We start from the raw sequence: 17,681 nt of genomic DNA, 5'->3' as shown, positions 1-17,681 counted from the left end.
GTTAAATCCATTTTATCAAAGGAATGAATATATATGTGATGGGATGATGAGCTGCTTGTGCGTAAAATCGTAGTCCCTCAGAGTGTGTGCAAATCCACAAACCTCTGTCTGTGACAGAGCTCCTCAGACATGTCTGCTCTAGTCACTTGCAGATTCCGACAGTGGTTGCTTTCAGAATTGTTTCCAGCATAAAAGCTCCTTAACGGAAACACGTCTTCTGGACTCACGGCGTGACAGCTTCCGGCGAGGAATGGGTCTCCCTATGGGAGCTTCAGACACCCCCCCCCACTGTTCTCGCTGGACGTGTCCCTGAGCCCTCCCTCTTGCTCGCTTTCCCTCAGAGTTCCACCTCTTTCCCTGCTGGTTCCTGCTTTAGCTGCTGAGTCTCTCTCAGCCTCCGTGAGACTTTCCACCAGAGACTCACCTCTCCCCCTGCTGGTCCCTGCTTCAGCTGCTGAGTCCCTCCCAGCCTCCGTGAGCCCTTTTCCCACCTGTTCCTCCGATGGCAGTTCCCTGACAATATATATACCCTGTGAAGTCCTTTGAATTCAGTAACAGGGAAAACATGTTTTCAGCTCTTCCATTGAAATAAGCATGACTCAAAAGTGGTCAACTGTGGCCAATTTCACCGTAAGCAAGTCTTTGGACCATACCCTAACAGTATGGAAATGGCATGTTTACTAAGCCCATATGACTGAACCCACACCATTCTCTATAACAAAGTGATATAGAAACCATGTAGGAAGGCAAGATTATGCTGGAGAACCATCTTATACATAACCATTCTAGTCTCTGATGCTGGTGTGTTTCTTCATGTAGAATGCTCTCCCTTGTTGTCTTAGATGGGTGACATAAAGTGCACTTTGATGCATGCACAGGGCGGGCGATATCCCCCTCTAGTGACAGATATTCATGCCTCATAGAGCACTCAAGAAGGCCCCAAGCTCATGAGCATAATAAATTGGTCACGAATGGTTGGTTGCCTGAGCAATTTAAGTTGGGCTAGGCCTTAGTGTACCTTTAATAGTTAACTTGCAAATAGCTAAGATCTCAAAGCATACGTTATTTAGACTAATCAAATTAAGCAGATGGAAAAATTCACAACATTGGAACAAATATAGTTTCTTGGTTTGGTAGAATTTCAGTAATTAAAATGAAAGTCCTCCCAAAATTTATTTTCATCTTCCTGGCTTTAATGATTCCCATTCCACAGAACTTACTCAGTAAGAGTCAAACATTTTTAATCACCTCTTAATCACCAAAGAATTGGCCTTAATAAAATGCAGAAACTGAGATTAGAGGGATTGCAGGCACCAACATAAGAATTGTGGATTGGTGGAAGAAAGAATGGAAGGAAAGACATGATGTAGAGCAAGAAGGAATGTGATTTTTCTTGAAAATATTGTATTTTAAAAACAACAACAAGATAAGCAAAACAGTATCAAGTATTATTAAAATTTGGTCTAAATATCAGGATCTTTATCCCAGAAATTTCACCTCATCTCTTCAAGTTTACTCTGATTTTATGGAATAAGTAATTTTACTGGGTGGAAAGTAACATATCTCAAAATTAATGCATGTAGCTTTTTGACATTTGATCAGAGTAAATAAAATTTTCTGGAATTTATATCTAACATCAATATTTACAAAGCTAAGAATAGGTTGCTGTATCCAACTAAGTGATACTCAAAGCAGACCCAGTGAAATCAATGGGCTTAAGTTAGTCAATGGGTTTCAACAGATACAACCCATGATTATGATTCAAAGGCATGAGATTAGGAGGCATCTGACAGATTTTAAATCTCTATTATATAATGAACTCGCAGGTAAAGATATTATATCAAGGAAATATGCAGTATTGATAAAGGGGGAAATAAAATCACAGAGAATCAGGACTGAAATTACACAGATTTCATTTATTTTGCTAAACATGACGATAAAGGGGAAGTGTCATAAAGTTATTTACCAATGGTATTTTATTGCTGCAAAAGGTTCTGCTGCATGGGTGGAGGTCTGCTGCACTCACACACAGACATTCATAAATATTAAGAGAATTGTCCTTACCTTTAAATGGGACAAACAGTTCTGCAGGAAGATATGCCAATTATTTAAAAAAAACTGCTTCTGACTGACACACAACAAGCAGGTAATCAGTGGATACAAAGCCTGTTTGAAGAGGAAAATAACTTGTCAAATTTATCTTTCAGAATTACAGCACGCAAGAGAATAATTGAAAGATTTCCATACGGAGTTACGGAGTTCTGCGGTTTAAAAAGCTGTTTCACTAAACTTGGGGAGGGGGAATAAATCAAACAATCCTCAAATCAAATAGACTACAACTTACTGCTCTACTTCTCAGTCATTCAACTACTGAGTCCTATGTCGCTGGCCATTCCTGATTTCTGTGTGACTACTAACCTCCTAGTGGCACTGCATTAAAACTGCTAGCACATTTGCAAAGCTAAGTGGGGCTCAGTAGGGTTTCAAATTGAATGGGGGGCTGCATGTTGAGATTCCTGCAATGCAGGAAGTTTGACTAGAGCACCCTCAGAGTCCCATCCAAGGCTACAATTCTATGATTCTATGCTACTTTGCTAAATTGTATGCATGAGTTCTGTACAAATACTCAAAACATAAACATTTTCAAATACCAATGAATGCTTCTTTCTTGAGCTCAGGTCAAAGGTAGTCTGGTAAAGCATTTCCACAAAGTTTTTCAGACATGGCACATTCACTTCATTTTTAACAGCCTAATGTCGAATAAAGAAATAGACCAAAAAGAACTCTTTAGAAAAGGAAACAAAGACACTGAAATTCACAGCATGATAAAAGGCTCTGTGAAATAAGCATTTAAAATCACCTTACAGATTTCATTTAAGTCTTGCGGCTCACATGAAATGAATGTGCAATAAATCACGCAGCACTAAAGTTAGTCAAGCAATAAACATTTACATGTAATTAGGTTTAAAAATAATACAACCCTATCAATGGATAAAAGTGATTCTGAATCACAGGCTCTTGTATGCTTCATTCCAATCCACTAATCAGGACCGGGAAGAGGAAGGGTTCTTATCAAAGTTGTACTGCATTTTTTAAGTGCTGGGTACCTAGAAATAATGATATATGCTACAGTTTGGATCAGATCCTACTTTATCCCCATGGCATGGCTCCACATATGGCCAAGACTCTCACTAGGTTGAAGTTAGTCTTTGTATGCAATCTCTAAAGAGGCAGCTGTATTTATAATAAAGCTATCAATATCTTTTAGTTGGTTTTAATCAAGACATCGGCTGAAATTTGCATGCATCCACATACATAAACAAACAATACTTTTTTTGAAGATCCCGAATCAACAGAGTTCTATTTTACATAATAATAATAATTTTAAAAAACAAAATTGAAAACAAAGATTTTAAAAATATGTTCAATTTTGTAAAAATGATTTTGCTTTCATTCAGATTCAACAAAAAAGGGAAAAAATATTATTTATTTCACCAAAGTTGTAAGAGAGGTAATGCTTTGGTCTTCTTTTGTTTACAGGTTTAATGGAAGGTTTGAGACAACTGAAGCAACTAACTTTGGATTAATTCCCACCATAATTTAAAGCATACACCTGCAGGCCTGAACAGACCCACAATAATCACTAGTATGTCATGGGGAACAGAGCTGGTTCACATGTAACACTAAGTTAAACTATGGGTTAGTGTGAATCTGTGAGCGGGAAGCCTCCTGGAGAGAATATCATCGCCATTTTGCTTCTCCTGCTGCTGCACTATGTCATAATGTGGGCTTAGTGACTTGTCTGAACCTATGTTTGTGGCTTATCTTGCTTTAGATACACCAGGAGCTGTAAACAAAACTTGCAAACCAAGGTTTACAGTTTGGAGTTTACGTACATTAGACAAACCACGAGCCCAGGTTCAGATGATATGGCTTAGTTCACAGAAGCGCAGCGCAAGGGGTGGCAGACGTAGAAGCACATTAGCTACAATCTCCTTTCCAGAAACTCTCATGATTGCACATTCATGCTAAGCCATATTTTGGCTTACTGTTATTACACACGAACCAGATCTTTGTCTAAGCAACACAGTTGAATGGGGGAAGAAAACATGTGCACACATGCTTACACACACACACACACACACACACACACACACACACACACACTTCTTCTGTGGAAGAATGAAATCTACTTACAGCAGCAACAGGAATGAGTATTTCTACAAACAAACCAGCCAGTGAGTGCTTAATGTCTTTGTCTTTTACTTCCAAGAAGTACTGTGCACATTCCTGTAAGAAAACAAGTTGACAGATTATGAAGAGCTTCCCATGTTCATATATGAGAAATCCAAACACTGGCCTTTTAAAACCAAATGTGTCTATGCAGTGCCAACATTTAGTATGCATTAGCTACAAATCAATTGAGCCCAATGAAGCTCTGACACGGAACCATTAGGAGCAGCAGCTTCTCCACGCTGTTTTATGGGAAGGTGCATGGCTCAGCAATACAGGACATGCTTTAAATGTAAAATGTCCAAGGATCAATCCCTAATGTTTTAGAAGACTACAAAAGAATCCTGTCCATGACCTTCAGTCCTCAGATTTCACCACCCCCCAGCATCCAAAGGTCTCCTCCCCCCTCAAAAACTCTACCCTTTCTCCTTTGAGGGCCTATTTGCTTGGAATTGCCTCCCTGTTTAAAGGATTCTTTTTCTGCCTCTCTTTCTTCAAATCCCTCCTCAAAACCTGCTTTTTGTGAAGTCATTAGCTCAGCAACCTAGATACAAAGCCTGTAGCTAAGCACATGCTATGGAAACAATCACATAAAATCATAGAAATGTAGAGCATGGGTAGGCAAACTAAGGCTCGGGGGCCAGATCCGGTCCAATCGCCTTCTCAATCCGGCCCATGAACGGTCCGGGAATCAGTGTGGTTTTACATGAGTAGAATGTGCCCTTTTATTTAAAATGCATCTCTGGGTTATTTGTGGGGCATAGGAATTCATTCATTTTTTCTTCTTCAAAATATAGTCCGGCCCTCCACAAGGTCTGAAGGACAGTGGAGCGGCCCATCCAGTTCAACCCCCTGCAATGCAGGAATATGCAGCTGTCCCATATGGGGACTGAACCTAAAACCCTGACATTATCAGCACCACGCACTAATCAACTGAGCCAGGTTAAATATTCTTCCACTTCTCTCTCCCACTTCAGTATCTCCTGTGTCTAATTTCAGATAGTAAGTTCCTCAGGGGCAGAGACCTGTGCCCTTGTGCTCTGTTAAGCACTGTTCACACTGAGGGCGCGAAAGAAGTAAAATAAAATAAAATAATTTACCTGCATGAACTGAAACGATGCTTCAAAATCTTCTACAGGATACATTTTTACTCTGAAAAACTTCATCCCCATAATTAAGCTGATGATACTTTGTACCACATGAGGACTCTGTTCCTTTTGTCGCAGTTCCTTTAATTCTGTGACAAACTTCTTTCTGACAGCTTGAAACCTAGATTGTGGAAAGGCAGACACAAAGGCTGTTCAATATTCTTTAGATTATTTATATTTAAAACAGATTTTCTGGTCCCTATGTATTACGCTCTGCCATTAAAAAGCTGGGTAGCCATGGGTCATTTGGACAATCTGGGAAAGAGTCTGGGACTGCTCCTCAACAGCTGTCCTTTCCCTACCATTCTACTATGGTCCAGTTCTCAGATCACAAACCATACATTGAATGAAACCATGGTTCACTGTGAAGAATCTGAGTGCTACTCTATGCTGCTCAAAAGAATGTGCTTAGTGCCACCCCACTCCTTCTTTTCAGTGTGCCATGGAGGAAACAAGCTGGAGGATGGGCTGCCTTCATGGGCAAACCAGAACTTGTGGTTCATTTCTCTCCTAACAAACCACAGTGGTAAACAAAGAACAAATCTTGATTTACCAATGTGGTTTGTTAGGAGAGAAATGAACCACAAGCACTGATTCATCCGTAATGGCAAGTTGGCCTTTGCCCTATTTCCTCTCAGCATGCTGAAGCGGAAAGTGGAGAGGCAGGAGAGGCACACAGCTGAGCAGTGTGCACTCTTGAATGATAGTTTCAAGTGATACATGAACCAGGGTTACTTTTCAAGTGTTCTAAGAACTCGTTTGCACCTTTAATAGTGCCAGCTGTTTAAAAAAAGTGTTTTCTATTCAAAATAGGAAGCACTTCAACAGAGAAGCTGCTATGGGAATATATCTATCTGGCAATGAACTGCTGTCACAAGATGTCACATATTTAGATGCTATTGTTAAGATAAGGATGCACGCAACCTTCAATCACCACTCATGAAAATTTCCATATGAACATGAGTCACAAAGGAGAATGTTCCAAACCTTGGAAACCTCGTGTAAAAAGAGCAGCTTACTTTGATTGCGCAAGAACCCCTATTACTTCTGCGTATAAATCTGCAATAATATGCACATTCCCAGTGTTGGTTCCTGAATACCTGTGAATAGAAGGAAGTACACAAATAAAAACTACAAACTTAATACTCAGTAATGGCTACAACTGATACAATGCTGCGCACAATGATAAGAGATACACAATCTACTAGAAGGAAGGTGTTATATATATATATATATATATATATATATATATATATATATATATATATATATTTTTGCTTTCGTAGATTTTCATTCTCCCAGCAGACAAAGGTAATTTCATTTTCGTAGATAATCATTCTCCCAGCAGACAAAGGTAATGCCACTGTTGTGATGAACACATCGGACTACCAAGCAAAACTATCAAATCTACTCCAAGACCCTACCTACCAACCTATAAAAACAGATCCCACCACCTATCTGGAAAAAACCACCAAATCCAAAATAAAAGCCTCTCCTATCAGTGAAGAAATCCAGCTAAGAATCATCCCCAGAGAAAAATCATCCAGATGCCCCAAACTCTACGGTCTCCCCAAGATACACAAAGAAGGAACACCACTCAGACCAATAGTCAGCTCCATAGGCTCACCTCTACAAAATCTCGCTAAATTTCTCGCTAAGCAACTTCAGCCCTATGCAGAATCTATCGCTTCACACGTTACAAACTCCTTCCAGTTCATAGAAACAATAAAGAAGCAAAACCTACATCCCGATGACCTACTTGTGAGCTTCGATGTTGTATCTCTCTTCACACAAGTGCCCATTAATGAAGCCTTGACAGCCATTCAAAACAAATACAATCCCCCCGAATACATCCTGGACCTGACCAACCACTGCCTAACCAACACGTACTTCATCCACAATGGACAAAGATACAAACAGATAGAAGGAGCACCTATGGGATCACCCCTCTCACCGGTCATCGCAAATCTGTACATGGAACACTTTGAAACCAATGCTTTAGACAAGTCAGAACACAAACCCAAACTTTGGCTCAGATATGTTGACGACACCTTTGTAATTTGGCCACACGGGAAGGAAAAACTAGATAGCTTCCTCACACATCTCAACAGCCTACACCCCAAAATACAATTCACTATGGAAATAGAAGCCAACAACCAACTTCCCTTCCTTGACGTCCTAATCTACAAAAAACCTGATGGCTCCCTAGGACACACTATCTACCGGAAAAAAACACACACCAACCGCTACTTACATGCACAATCACACCACCACCCTGCACAAATAAACTCCGTAGCCAAGACTCTCATCTCCAGAACCAAACGCCTGGCTGACAAAGACCACTTGACAACTGAGTTACAGAATCTCTCAAATGTGTTAATCGCCAACGGATACCAGCAAAACAGGGTTACGAAGCTAATCCAAAAAGAAACACCCCCCAAAAACCAAGACACAGAAGAAAACAATGGCATGGCCCTCCTTCCTTATATCAAGGGCACTACAGATAAAATTAGCAAAATCCTCCATAAACACAATATCAAAACAGCCTTTTGCACCAACCAAAAAATAGCCAATATCCTCAGAAACCCAAAAGATAAAATCCAGTTAGAAAACCAAGGGGTCTATGAAATACCCTGCAAAGTCTGCCCAGCCACGTACATTGGACAAACAAACAGACGAATAAATGCACGTATCGCAGAACACAAGAATGCCGTCAAAAAAGAAGAAAAAACTTCCTCTCTTTACCAACACATGAAAGAAACAGGACACGAAATTAATTTTGCAGATTCCAAATTGCTCTTCAACATGGAACATCACCACAAGAGAATAATCATGGAAGCCATCGAGATAGAGAAACACCCTCACAACATGAACAAGCGTGACGACACGTCCCGCCTGCCAGACATCTGGAAATTAGCCCTCCCCACAAAAACCGACACCAGAACCAGAGGCACACAGAACGCCATCTCCAATCAACCACACCAGACCCAAACCCAGACCCTCTCCACAGATAAATTACAGACACCATCCAGTAGCCAAACCATAGTGGCACCTCCGGATGCTGCACCCCCCTGCAATCCCTACACAGATCTGGCTGGCACAGGGCACAAAACCACAGCTCGCCCCTATACACGAAGCCAAGCCAGAGCACAACTAAGTGCAGTACAGCCATCTTCTCAGAAAAACTCTTTACAAGGTCAAGAGGTCAAGACACGAAAGCTTTAGCAACTAATCCACACCTAATGACCCTCCTAAGTGGTACTCAGAATATCACTCAAGTAATCACTCAAGATATCCCTCAAGTAATTAATGAACAAAAGAAGAAAAGGCACATTAACCTAGGAACTTCCTCTCTGCCCAGAACGTTGGAGGCTATACACCACACCCCCTCAACAGTATTTATAGGAACTCAAACACTGAGATCCTGCTCTGTTCTAGTAACAAGAAGCCGAAAGCACCAGCCTGAAGATGACGAGTGAGACCTCGTCGAAACGTCGCCTAGACACCCCAACTCTTACACGGGAAGACACCCGAAGACACCAAAATATATATATATATATATATATATATATGGATATGGATAGATAGAGGCAGGAGAGAACAAAATTATATTTGCACTGCCACACTGATGACAATATTCAAGCTCAAACTTGTAACTGAGGTTTATAGTTATAGATCAGGGAGGGCAATCTGCAGCCCTTGAGCTAGTTTCAAAAGTCGTATGCAAGCATAGTTTGGATTTCTAGCAAGAGCAATCTGTCCCTTTTCTCTAGCAGTCCACAGAGTGGAAATGGAAGAAGGGGTGGGAGGGAGAAGGTCCACCCATAACTGTGTTCAGTTCCACCCATTACTGGCCTGCTACAGGAAATCCAACCCTGACAGAAAAAAGCTGCCCATCCCTACTAAAGATTAAAAGAATTGTGATGATTTTCTACACAGGATGCACTTCCATGTAGTAGTAAATAAGGCTGGCAACCTATGTATTGACAATTACATTTGATAACAAGTACTGCATAGTTGGCTCCATAGAATAATGGTGTACACAATGCACCAAAAAACTAATATTCACACACATTTTATCTGTCATTCTCTACACAGAAGTAGGGATTTTATCATATGTAAAATGGTTCAAAGCCACATTGATTTCAAAGGAATTTCCTTTTAGGCTTCAAATTAATATCTAAATAAATGGAACATCATAAGGACAGAAACAGAACTTATTTGAAATTGGGCTAAACTTCCGCAAGCTGCTTTTGGCATCACTATAAATAAGCAATATAATATTTCTTGTATATCCCTTTATGCTACATCTAGGCCTTATTAGATTTTGAAAATACTACTTAACAAAAATGTAATTAAAAATTAGCAAACAAATAACAATTTAAAAAATATATTCACATCTTAAACCTGAAGATTTGCAATAGTGTATCTTTTATCTGTGATACCACACTGACCAATGTCCACTGGGTAATCAAATCAAAGTTAAGAACTTTTGAAAGAAATGTACATTTTTTTGCCAAATGTGCTTACCCTTCCTTGTGTTTAAAGTGCTTAAAAGCCAAATTTAGAACTTCATGAACTAAAGGGTCAGGCACTGGATGAACAGGTATCTGTAACACAGAAGGCACATGTTGCTAATCATTACTTCTTAAATGTTTTGTCAGGAAATAACTTGCATGTTAATAGATAAGTACACATCAACTCAGAGAAGAGTGCTTTATATCACTTATACACCAAAATGGCTTCCAAACAGTTTACAACTATATAATCCAGGCATGTCCAAAGTCCATTTTGGGGGCCTAATCCAGTCCGCCAGTTGGTTCTAATCTGGCCCCTGTGGCAGTTTATTTCCTGGGGTAAAATCCTAAAAAAACCTTAACAACCTGGCCCTCTTTGAAATTTTTTTGGACACCACTGATATAATTAATCCATAATTAAAATAGGCAATAACAAATCCATTGGGACATGAAACATCCTTAAGCAAAATAGACAATAAAACAAACAATTAAAAAGCACAACCATTAAAGCAGTTAAAATAACAACATCAGATGTTCAGTTTAGGAAAATGTTTGCCCAAATAGGTGTGTTTTCAGGAGATGGTGGGATGACAGCACTGATGGAGCCTCTCGAATTTCAGCAGGGAGAGCATTCATCAGTGGTGCCACCGGTGAAAAAACCCACCTCCATGCTACCACAGGCCAATAATCATCAGGCTGTGGGGAAGTGGAAGAGGAAGACAAGTTTTTGAGACAACCTGGCCCAGTGTTACCTAGGGCTTTGTATGTAAGCAGTAAAACCTTAAAACTGGCTTGGTGGCTAATAGGCAGTCATTGCAGAGCCCCTCAGTGTGGGCTTGAGATGTGCCCAATAAGGAGTGCCACTCACCCCCCCCCCGTCCTGTGCAATGGCATTCTGTACCAGCTGCAAGGGAAGCCCCTCATAGAGTGCATCACAGTACTGTAGTCCAGATGTGCAGTTGCCAACTCATTTGCCACGATGGAAAGCAGGGATCTAAATAAATGAAGCTATATCCTACTACTTGCATCTCTTTATTCACTGACATAGGAGATTTGATTTAATGGATCTAGATTCTAACTTGTACAGTATAAGAGAAAACAGCTTAGGAAGCAAAGAATGTTTTGGACAGCTAAAAGGATTACTGTAATATCACATGTCCTCTGCTTACATAGGCCTCATTTTTGCACATAAGCATTTAGGCAGACTACACAAATACTCAGTTCATCAAACAATTAAAATAAAAAAGATTACTAGAGATAGCGCATAGATTGCAAAACTTAAAGCACTTACCTGTTTTAGAACTTCAACTAAAACTAAACAAAAAATAAAATCTACAGCTAAGTCTCTCCTTTCAAGTAGATAATCCCTCTCACGCTGCTGCTCATCCCTGAAACAAAAACAAACATAGCGTAAGACTCTTTTCCTCTTAAAAAAGACATTTATACGATGCATATTATGGTTTATATTTTTCATTTGTTGGCCCGACCAGTCAAGTGAGTCTTTTCCATTCAGTTGCGCCCCTCCCCATCCTGCTATTCCACACTATCTGGAATTTCATAGTAGCAGAAAAGAAAAATGTTATGAAGGAAAAACCTACTAGGAAACTCTTGTGATTCTACCAACCTTATTTTTAGAAGCAAAGTTGGAAATTATAACAATAATAAGATCATTCACGATGAAATGCTTAATTATTGAGGCAGCAAGTTTAACACAAGAAATCATTATATCCTAAATGTAATGATCACAGACATCCACTCACCCCTTGGATTTTGTGCTGGATCGAGGTCTGTACTCATAAGATTCATCTTCAGTTCCATTTTGGCGTTTGTACCAATCAAACAAGGTACGTAGTAAGGAGGGAAGACAGTGCTCTGCTACTGAGCTCATAGAGCTTATCAACTGTAAAGAGGAAAAGTTTGGGTGCATAAAGTGCTTTTATTTATGCAGCATCTTTTCACAGCATTCCCCCTTCTTACTTTTTTGGGATATGACACACGTACTATAACACATCAACACTACATATTGCAACAGCCTTGCTTTGTCATTTTTCAACCCTGAATAAAAATAAACGTGTACATAATGGGAGTTGGGAGTCCATGAACATACAGAGAGACACAGGTTTCCCATCCCTAATGTAAGTAATCAGTTTTCACAAATGTTGACAGAACTAATGTTGCAGCATTGCTTTCCTGTTATTTTTAAGATACAGGATTGCATCCAACAATGTCACTCAGCTGGTGGCAAGTCTTCCATCAGCAGAATGGGAAGGAATTTTCATCTCTTCCCTAACACTTTGGAGCAGATTTGAGCAGGTATAATCAAGACCGAGGAGCTAAAAGTAAGGGCAAAAATCACCTAAAATTGCTTCCCTCCTTGTCTGGCTAACAGCTGCGCATGCACCTCAGTGGCTTATTAATGGGATTAAAAAAGCAAGGTTTTTTAAAATAAATAAATTCAAAACTCATGCTTTAATGCAACTTTAATGGATTAATTGATCAACTAAGTCTCATATGTTTTAGGATGCTAACTGAATGACAGTCCTACCTCTAAAATAATTTCAAGACAAGAAATAATCCAAAACTAGATTTGACCAACAAGTGCAGCCACACTTGTATTGGCCAACATGAACAGGAATTAAAATATCCTTAACTAAGTCACATCCATTAGATATTAGTCTTTGAAAGTCTTCTGTGATTTCTTCTGCCATACCCTCCCCCAAATTTCAGAAAATGAAACATTTGAAAATGGAACACAAATGAAAATTTTAAAAAGTGAATTAAACATTTGTTTAATTCATTTTTTAAATTTTCATTTATGTTTTTAGCCCATTTTATGGAGACGAAATCTATTTTCAAGGAAAGCAACAAATTGTAACAGAAAGCTTCTCTAACCTGGTCAAACTGAAGATCTTCACCTCTCTGAAGAGATCTGGACAAGAGCTTTTCCTAGAAATAGAATAGTGAGTTAAAGCACCAAGTTGTACCCAACAGATCAAGCACCCCAAATGCGAAATAATTCAGGCTTATCCTTGCCTTCTTTTCAGATTGGTTGGGCACTTGTAAAGTAGAATGGTAACTTCAATTGTTGAATACACTCCATGTGTCTATTCCACATGGACAAATCTGGGACTTTGGTCCACCACACTGCCATTGACAGCCATCCAGCTCCAATGCAGTAAAGCAGCTGAAATTAACCACGGAATAGGATACCATTCTATATCAATATTGCCTAAATGAAATGTCTGCTAAGGGTGTGAACCTTAATAGCTGTAATTTCTAAGCATTTTAGAGATTGAGTGAACATAGAAAACCCTTAAAACAAAATGTTAAAATGGAAGAGATTTTTTTGTTGGTTGAATTAGAATGAAGTTTTTGAGAGTGGCTGTACCTATAACTCCCTCATCACGCAAACTTGAAATAGAAAGTGCTAAACTCACTGCAAAAGGGAAGGAAGGAAGGGAGGGAGGGAGGGAGGGAGGGAGGGAGGGAGGAATAACCTAATTAAATAAGGAATCACACACTATTTATAAGGACAAGAATTCATGTGCACCGACATGCGCCCCAGCTAATGTCACCCAGTGAACTGGTTGTTACAGAGAAAGAAGCAGCAACAGCCAGCAAAAGTTGGCAACCCCCACATCCGGTTAAGGGGAAAAAAGTTAGCAACACTTCTATTTCACTTATTAGAAATTTCACTTAATAGCCACATTGAAGGCATAGTAGAGGAGTCACATATGCACATCCCTTCATCCTCCATCCAGTTGACCAAGAGGCATTATTGCCATTAAAGGACACATTTCAGACTGGATAGAGAGGGGGGGTGTACTTGGTCCCTGGGCTATGATTCCCCACCCCTGCTTTGAGGACTATATTAGGTTTTCCAAGGAACTATACGAACAGCTACAAAAGCCCACAAACAGTGAGCATAAAGGTAAAGGTATCCCTGCCCATACGGGCCAGTCTTGACAGACTCTAGGGTTGTGCGCTCATCTCACTCTAGAGGCCGGGAGCTGGCGCCGTCCGCACACACTTCCGGGTCACATGGCCAGTGTGACATCGCTGCTCTGGCGAGCCTGCAGCAGCGCAGCACACGGAACGCCGTTTACCTTCCTGCTATAAAGTGGTACCTATTTATCTACTTGCACTTTAAGGGTGCTTTTGAACTGCTAGGTGGGCAGGAGCTGGGACCGAAAGACGGGAGCTCACCCCGCCGCGGGAATTCGAACCGCCGACCATACGATCGGCAAGTCCTAGGCACTGTGGTTTTACCCACAACGCCACCCGCGCCCCTCACAGTGAGCATAGTTGGGCAATAAAATTAACAAGTACACAGGGGGCATTACACTGAAAACACCAAGTACAAAATGCTATACAAATGCCCACCAAAGGCCAGTTTCTTCTTTATTTGTACCAACTCCACTTGAAGGGTCATAATTAGCAGATTTTAGCTTACACTAAGCTTCATTTCAATTCTATGAGGGGCAGAGAAAACCATTAGCACTTATCCTTGTCAAAAGACAGTATGACCTTTGCAGTGCTGACTGAATGAGGAAGAACATAGTGTTTGCCATTCTGAGAATTACTTTCCTGTTACCTTTCCTCCTTGTGATTTTTTTTCCACATGATAAGCCACTCATAGCATTCCTTTGAATCCTGAAAACAGGTCTTTACATTGTTTGTTTATTGTTTAATAATACACAAATACAAAATGGGGGGGGGGAATCCAGTATGAATTATTGCCTATCCCTCCCCTGCTGTTTCACAAAGCAGTTTTCCAGTTGCTTTTCATTATTGGTTTTGTTGTTGATATTCTGTTCATGCATTTGCCAAGGTACGATCTCCCTTTAGGATGCAACTTTATTGACAATTCCTACAGCGAGAGCAGACACTCCCTGCTGCTATCACTGTAGTCAGCACATGCCAAAGCAGCCAGCTGTGAAAGAGCAGCACAACTTGTTCTAGCAGTTCGGCCAATATGCACCAGGTCCCCCCTTCCCATTTTTTTTGCCTCTTGAGGAACATGCTAGATTCTCCACAAACATTTTACAACTCATTGAAGTACTGATTCGATTATTATTTCCAGGGTCACAGTGAAAAGTATGTATGAAAAAATAAAAGAAATAAAGCAGTCAGGAGTTGTTATCTAGTTAATGTAGCCACAGTTCTTTGCTTCTTCCATCTCTGTCTTTATGCTAGAAGACTAAAGCTGGATCAGGGAGCAAACACGAGGAACTTCTGCAGTTTTAGATAGTGGCTGCATTTGAACATCATGATAAAAATGATGGCTAATCATAACGTGAAAAAGCTGCAGCAAATCTTGTGCTCACATGCTCTTCCTCTGCTATCCACCTCCACTATGGCAGCAAAGAAGGGTGAAGCGTTCTGTTCCATTTTTTATCCATCACAGCTTGATGCTTTGTCTAAACCTGACAGACTGGATGGATTGTTTGAAATGATCTAATTTCAAACCTTGTGTTGTGGAGCTACTTGGTTCCTCCAAAAAATACAGCTAAGATTAACCACACTTTACTATTTGGATACAACACTAAATTACAGTTAATAAAAATTGGAAGCAAAAGATTCTGATCAACTCACAGTCATGTCAGAGAAGGTGGTGTAACATATGGGTTGTATTTAACTAACGTTTAGACAAAGTAAAGGTAAAGGGACCCCGTTAGGTCCAGTCGCAGACAACTCTGGGGTTGCAGCGCTCATCTCACTTTACTGGAGCCCGCGTACAGCTTCCGGGTTATGTGGCCAGCATGACTAAGCCGTTTCTGGCAAACCAGAGCAGCACATGGAAACAACGTTTACCTTCCCGCTGGAGAGGTACCTATTTATCTACTTGCACTTCGTGCTTTCGAACTGCTAGGTCGGCAGGAGCAGGGATTGAACAATGGGAGCTCACCCCGTAATGGGGATTTGAACCACCAACCTTCTGATTGACAAGCCCTAGGCTCTGTGGTTTAACCCACAGCGCCACCCATCTTTTAGACAAAGTAGACCATGAATAATATCAGTAGGTAAAAGTTAGTTGAATACATCCCTATGAGAGTGGGGTCATGGCTCATCATAACATCTGAACATATTTACATTAAACTGGAATAGGAAGCACTCATGGTTACTTGACTGAGACACACAGTAGTTCTAATATGATGTGGCATTTACAGATTGTGCAGTTAAAGATGTTCAATTGCTGGAAATTTTGAAGTATGATAAAAAATAAAGCTTGAAAACTACTTAGGATAGAAACAGGTGGCACATGAAGACGTTACAATGCCTATAATAAATCTATAATATTTTATTACTTTACTACTAAAATAGTAGACTTTTCTTTTAAATGTGAACTAAGGCCATAATCAGCCCGATTATGGCCTTAGTTCACATGTAAAAGGAGTTACAACAGGTGCGCAAACAGTGGTTTACTGTACCTATTCTGTTTTTCAAAGAAAATGAATTATATTTCCTCTGATCACTTATCAGTGAAGAAGGCTGCCAAAAGTCAACCGTTTTCCACAAGTAAACAATACAGTAAGGTTTTTGAAAAGCTGCAGCTTATAATATACATGCAAGATCATCAGTGCATATCATAAAATAAACCTTTGCTGCTCTGCATTCTTTATTTTTTTTTGCCTTTAGTGTTAACAGTTTTTTCTTGTAGTAACAGAAATGTACCATGTGCAGCAGCTAATTTTCTCATACAAAGAAAATTAATTTTATCATGCAGGGGTTAAATAAATTGTCTAGACGGAACTATTATATTACCAACACAAAGGCTGATACATTTAATCAATATGCTATATTGAAGGCTGAAATTTAGTTGCTTAAGATACATAAGTTGAAAGGTGTAATACAATAATTAAAATAAAAGGCCAGTGAGTTACTAAAATTTAGTGATGAAAGAACATGTAACTTGCAAACCATTGGATGGGTCAATCATAACATGTATGAAACTCTCTAGTGCTTGATCTATCTTACACGATACCTTACTTCTTGTAGCTGACATATTTACATTTTAAAATTGATATGCTCACACCATGATCCAAATATTCACATTGTGGAGGGTCCTTCTACCCAAGTCAAAGCTTCATACCTCAGAGTCAGACAGCTTTAACCCAAAAAAACACTGTAAAACCTGTTCCAGAAAAGCTAAGTTACAAAATTATATGCAACAGTTCTTTCTACATTTTTAATGGCTGCTCTTGTTGCACCTTTATCTGGAGGCTTGCTGAAGTACTGAGTTGTGGTGGCTACTGTTGGTAGTGGGAGGCAGAGGTAGCACACTATGCCTTGTCTATAGTAATTCAATTCAATTTAACTGGATTCATAAAAATACTTTCTAATATTATCAATTATCAATATTAATATTATCTAATATTACTAATGTCAAGGCTGGACAGGCTTTAGAGCTCCATCTCTCTTCTACTGGACATCCTCCTAGGTATCATTCTTATTTCCCCGGCTCAGGCTGGCAGTGGCCACAGTGTGCAGACCACCCGTGCACCTCTTTCCGTGCTCAGGCTGGCAGCAGCCACAGCCTGCAGAGCTGCCCAAGCCACCCCATGCCCGCGCCGTCTACACCCGAGCCAATAAAAAATAGAAATAGAAATCCCAGATTTTTTCTTTAAAATGTGAACATCCCCCCCAAAAGAGGACATGTCTGGGATTTCCCTGACGTATGGCAATCCTATTCTATTCAGCCAATTTCAAAGTCATCTTGTTATCAAAATAAGGTTAAACTATTTCAGAAGAACATGGACAATTAAGTGAAGGCTATATAAAT

The 17,681-nt window shown here is 39.9% G+C and overlaps 1 protein-coding gene across 8 annotated transcripts in view; it reads right to left on the bottom strand.

Annotated features, from left to right (window-relative positions):
• FRYL (FRY like transcription coactivator) overlaps nt 1–17,681 on the bottom strand; it is a 116,964-nt gene that overhangs the window by 69,743 nt on the left and 29,540 nt on the right. For all 8 annotated transcript variants that reach the window (XM_081208553.1, XM_081208546.1, XM_081208547.1 and 5 more), the window contains exons 3-11: nt 12,791–12,844; nt 11,659–11,798; nt 11,190–11,286; nt 9,912–9,991; nt 6,401–6,481; nt 5,334–5,502; nt 4,198–4,290; nt 2,652–2,750; nt 2,065–2,166 (exon numbers count right to left, since the gene is read on the bottom strand). In XM_081208553.1, the coding sequence (XP_081064679.1) occupies nt 2,065–2,166; nt 2,652–2,750; nt 4,198–4,290; nt 5,334–5,502; nt 6,401–6,481; nt 9,912–9,991; nt 11,190–11,286; nt 11,659–11,798; nt 12,791–12,844 (915 nt within the window). The remainder of the gene's footprint in view (nt 1–2,064; nt 2,167–2,651; nt 2,751–4,197; nt 4,291–5,333; nt 5,503–6,400; nt 6,482–9,911; nt 9,992–11,189; nt 11,287–11,658; nt 11,799–12,790; nt 12,845–17,681) is intronic.

This window comes from Podarcis bocagei (assembly GCF_964188305.1).
Source record: "Podarcis bocagei genome assembly, chromosome: 9".
NCBI classification, from domain to species: domain Eukaryota; kingdom Metazoa; phylum Chordata; class Lepidosauria; order Squamata; family Lacertidae; genus Podarcis; species Podarcis bocagei.
This window is presented reverse-complemented; position numbering and strand designations above follow the sequence as displayed.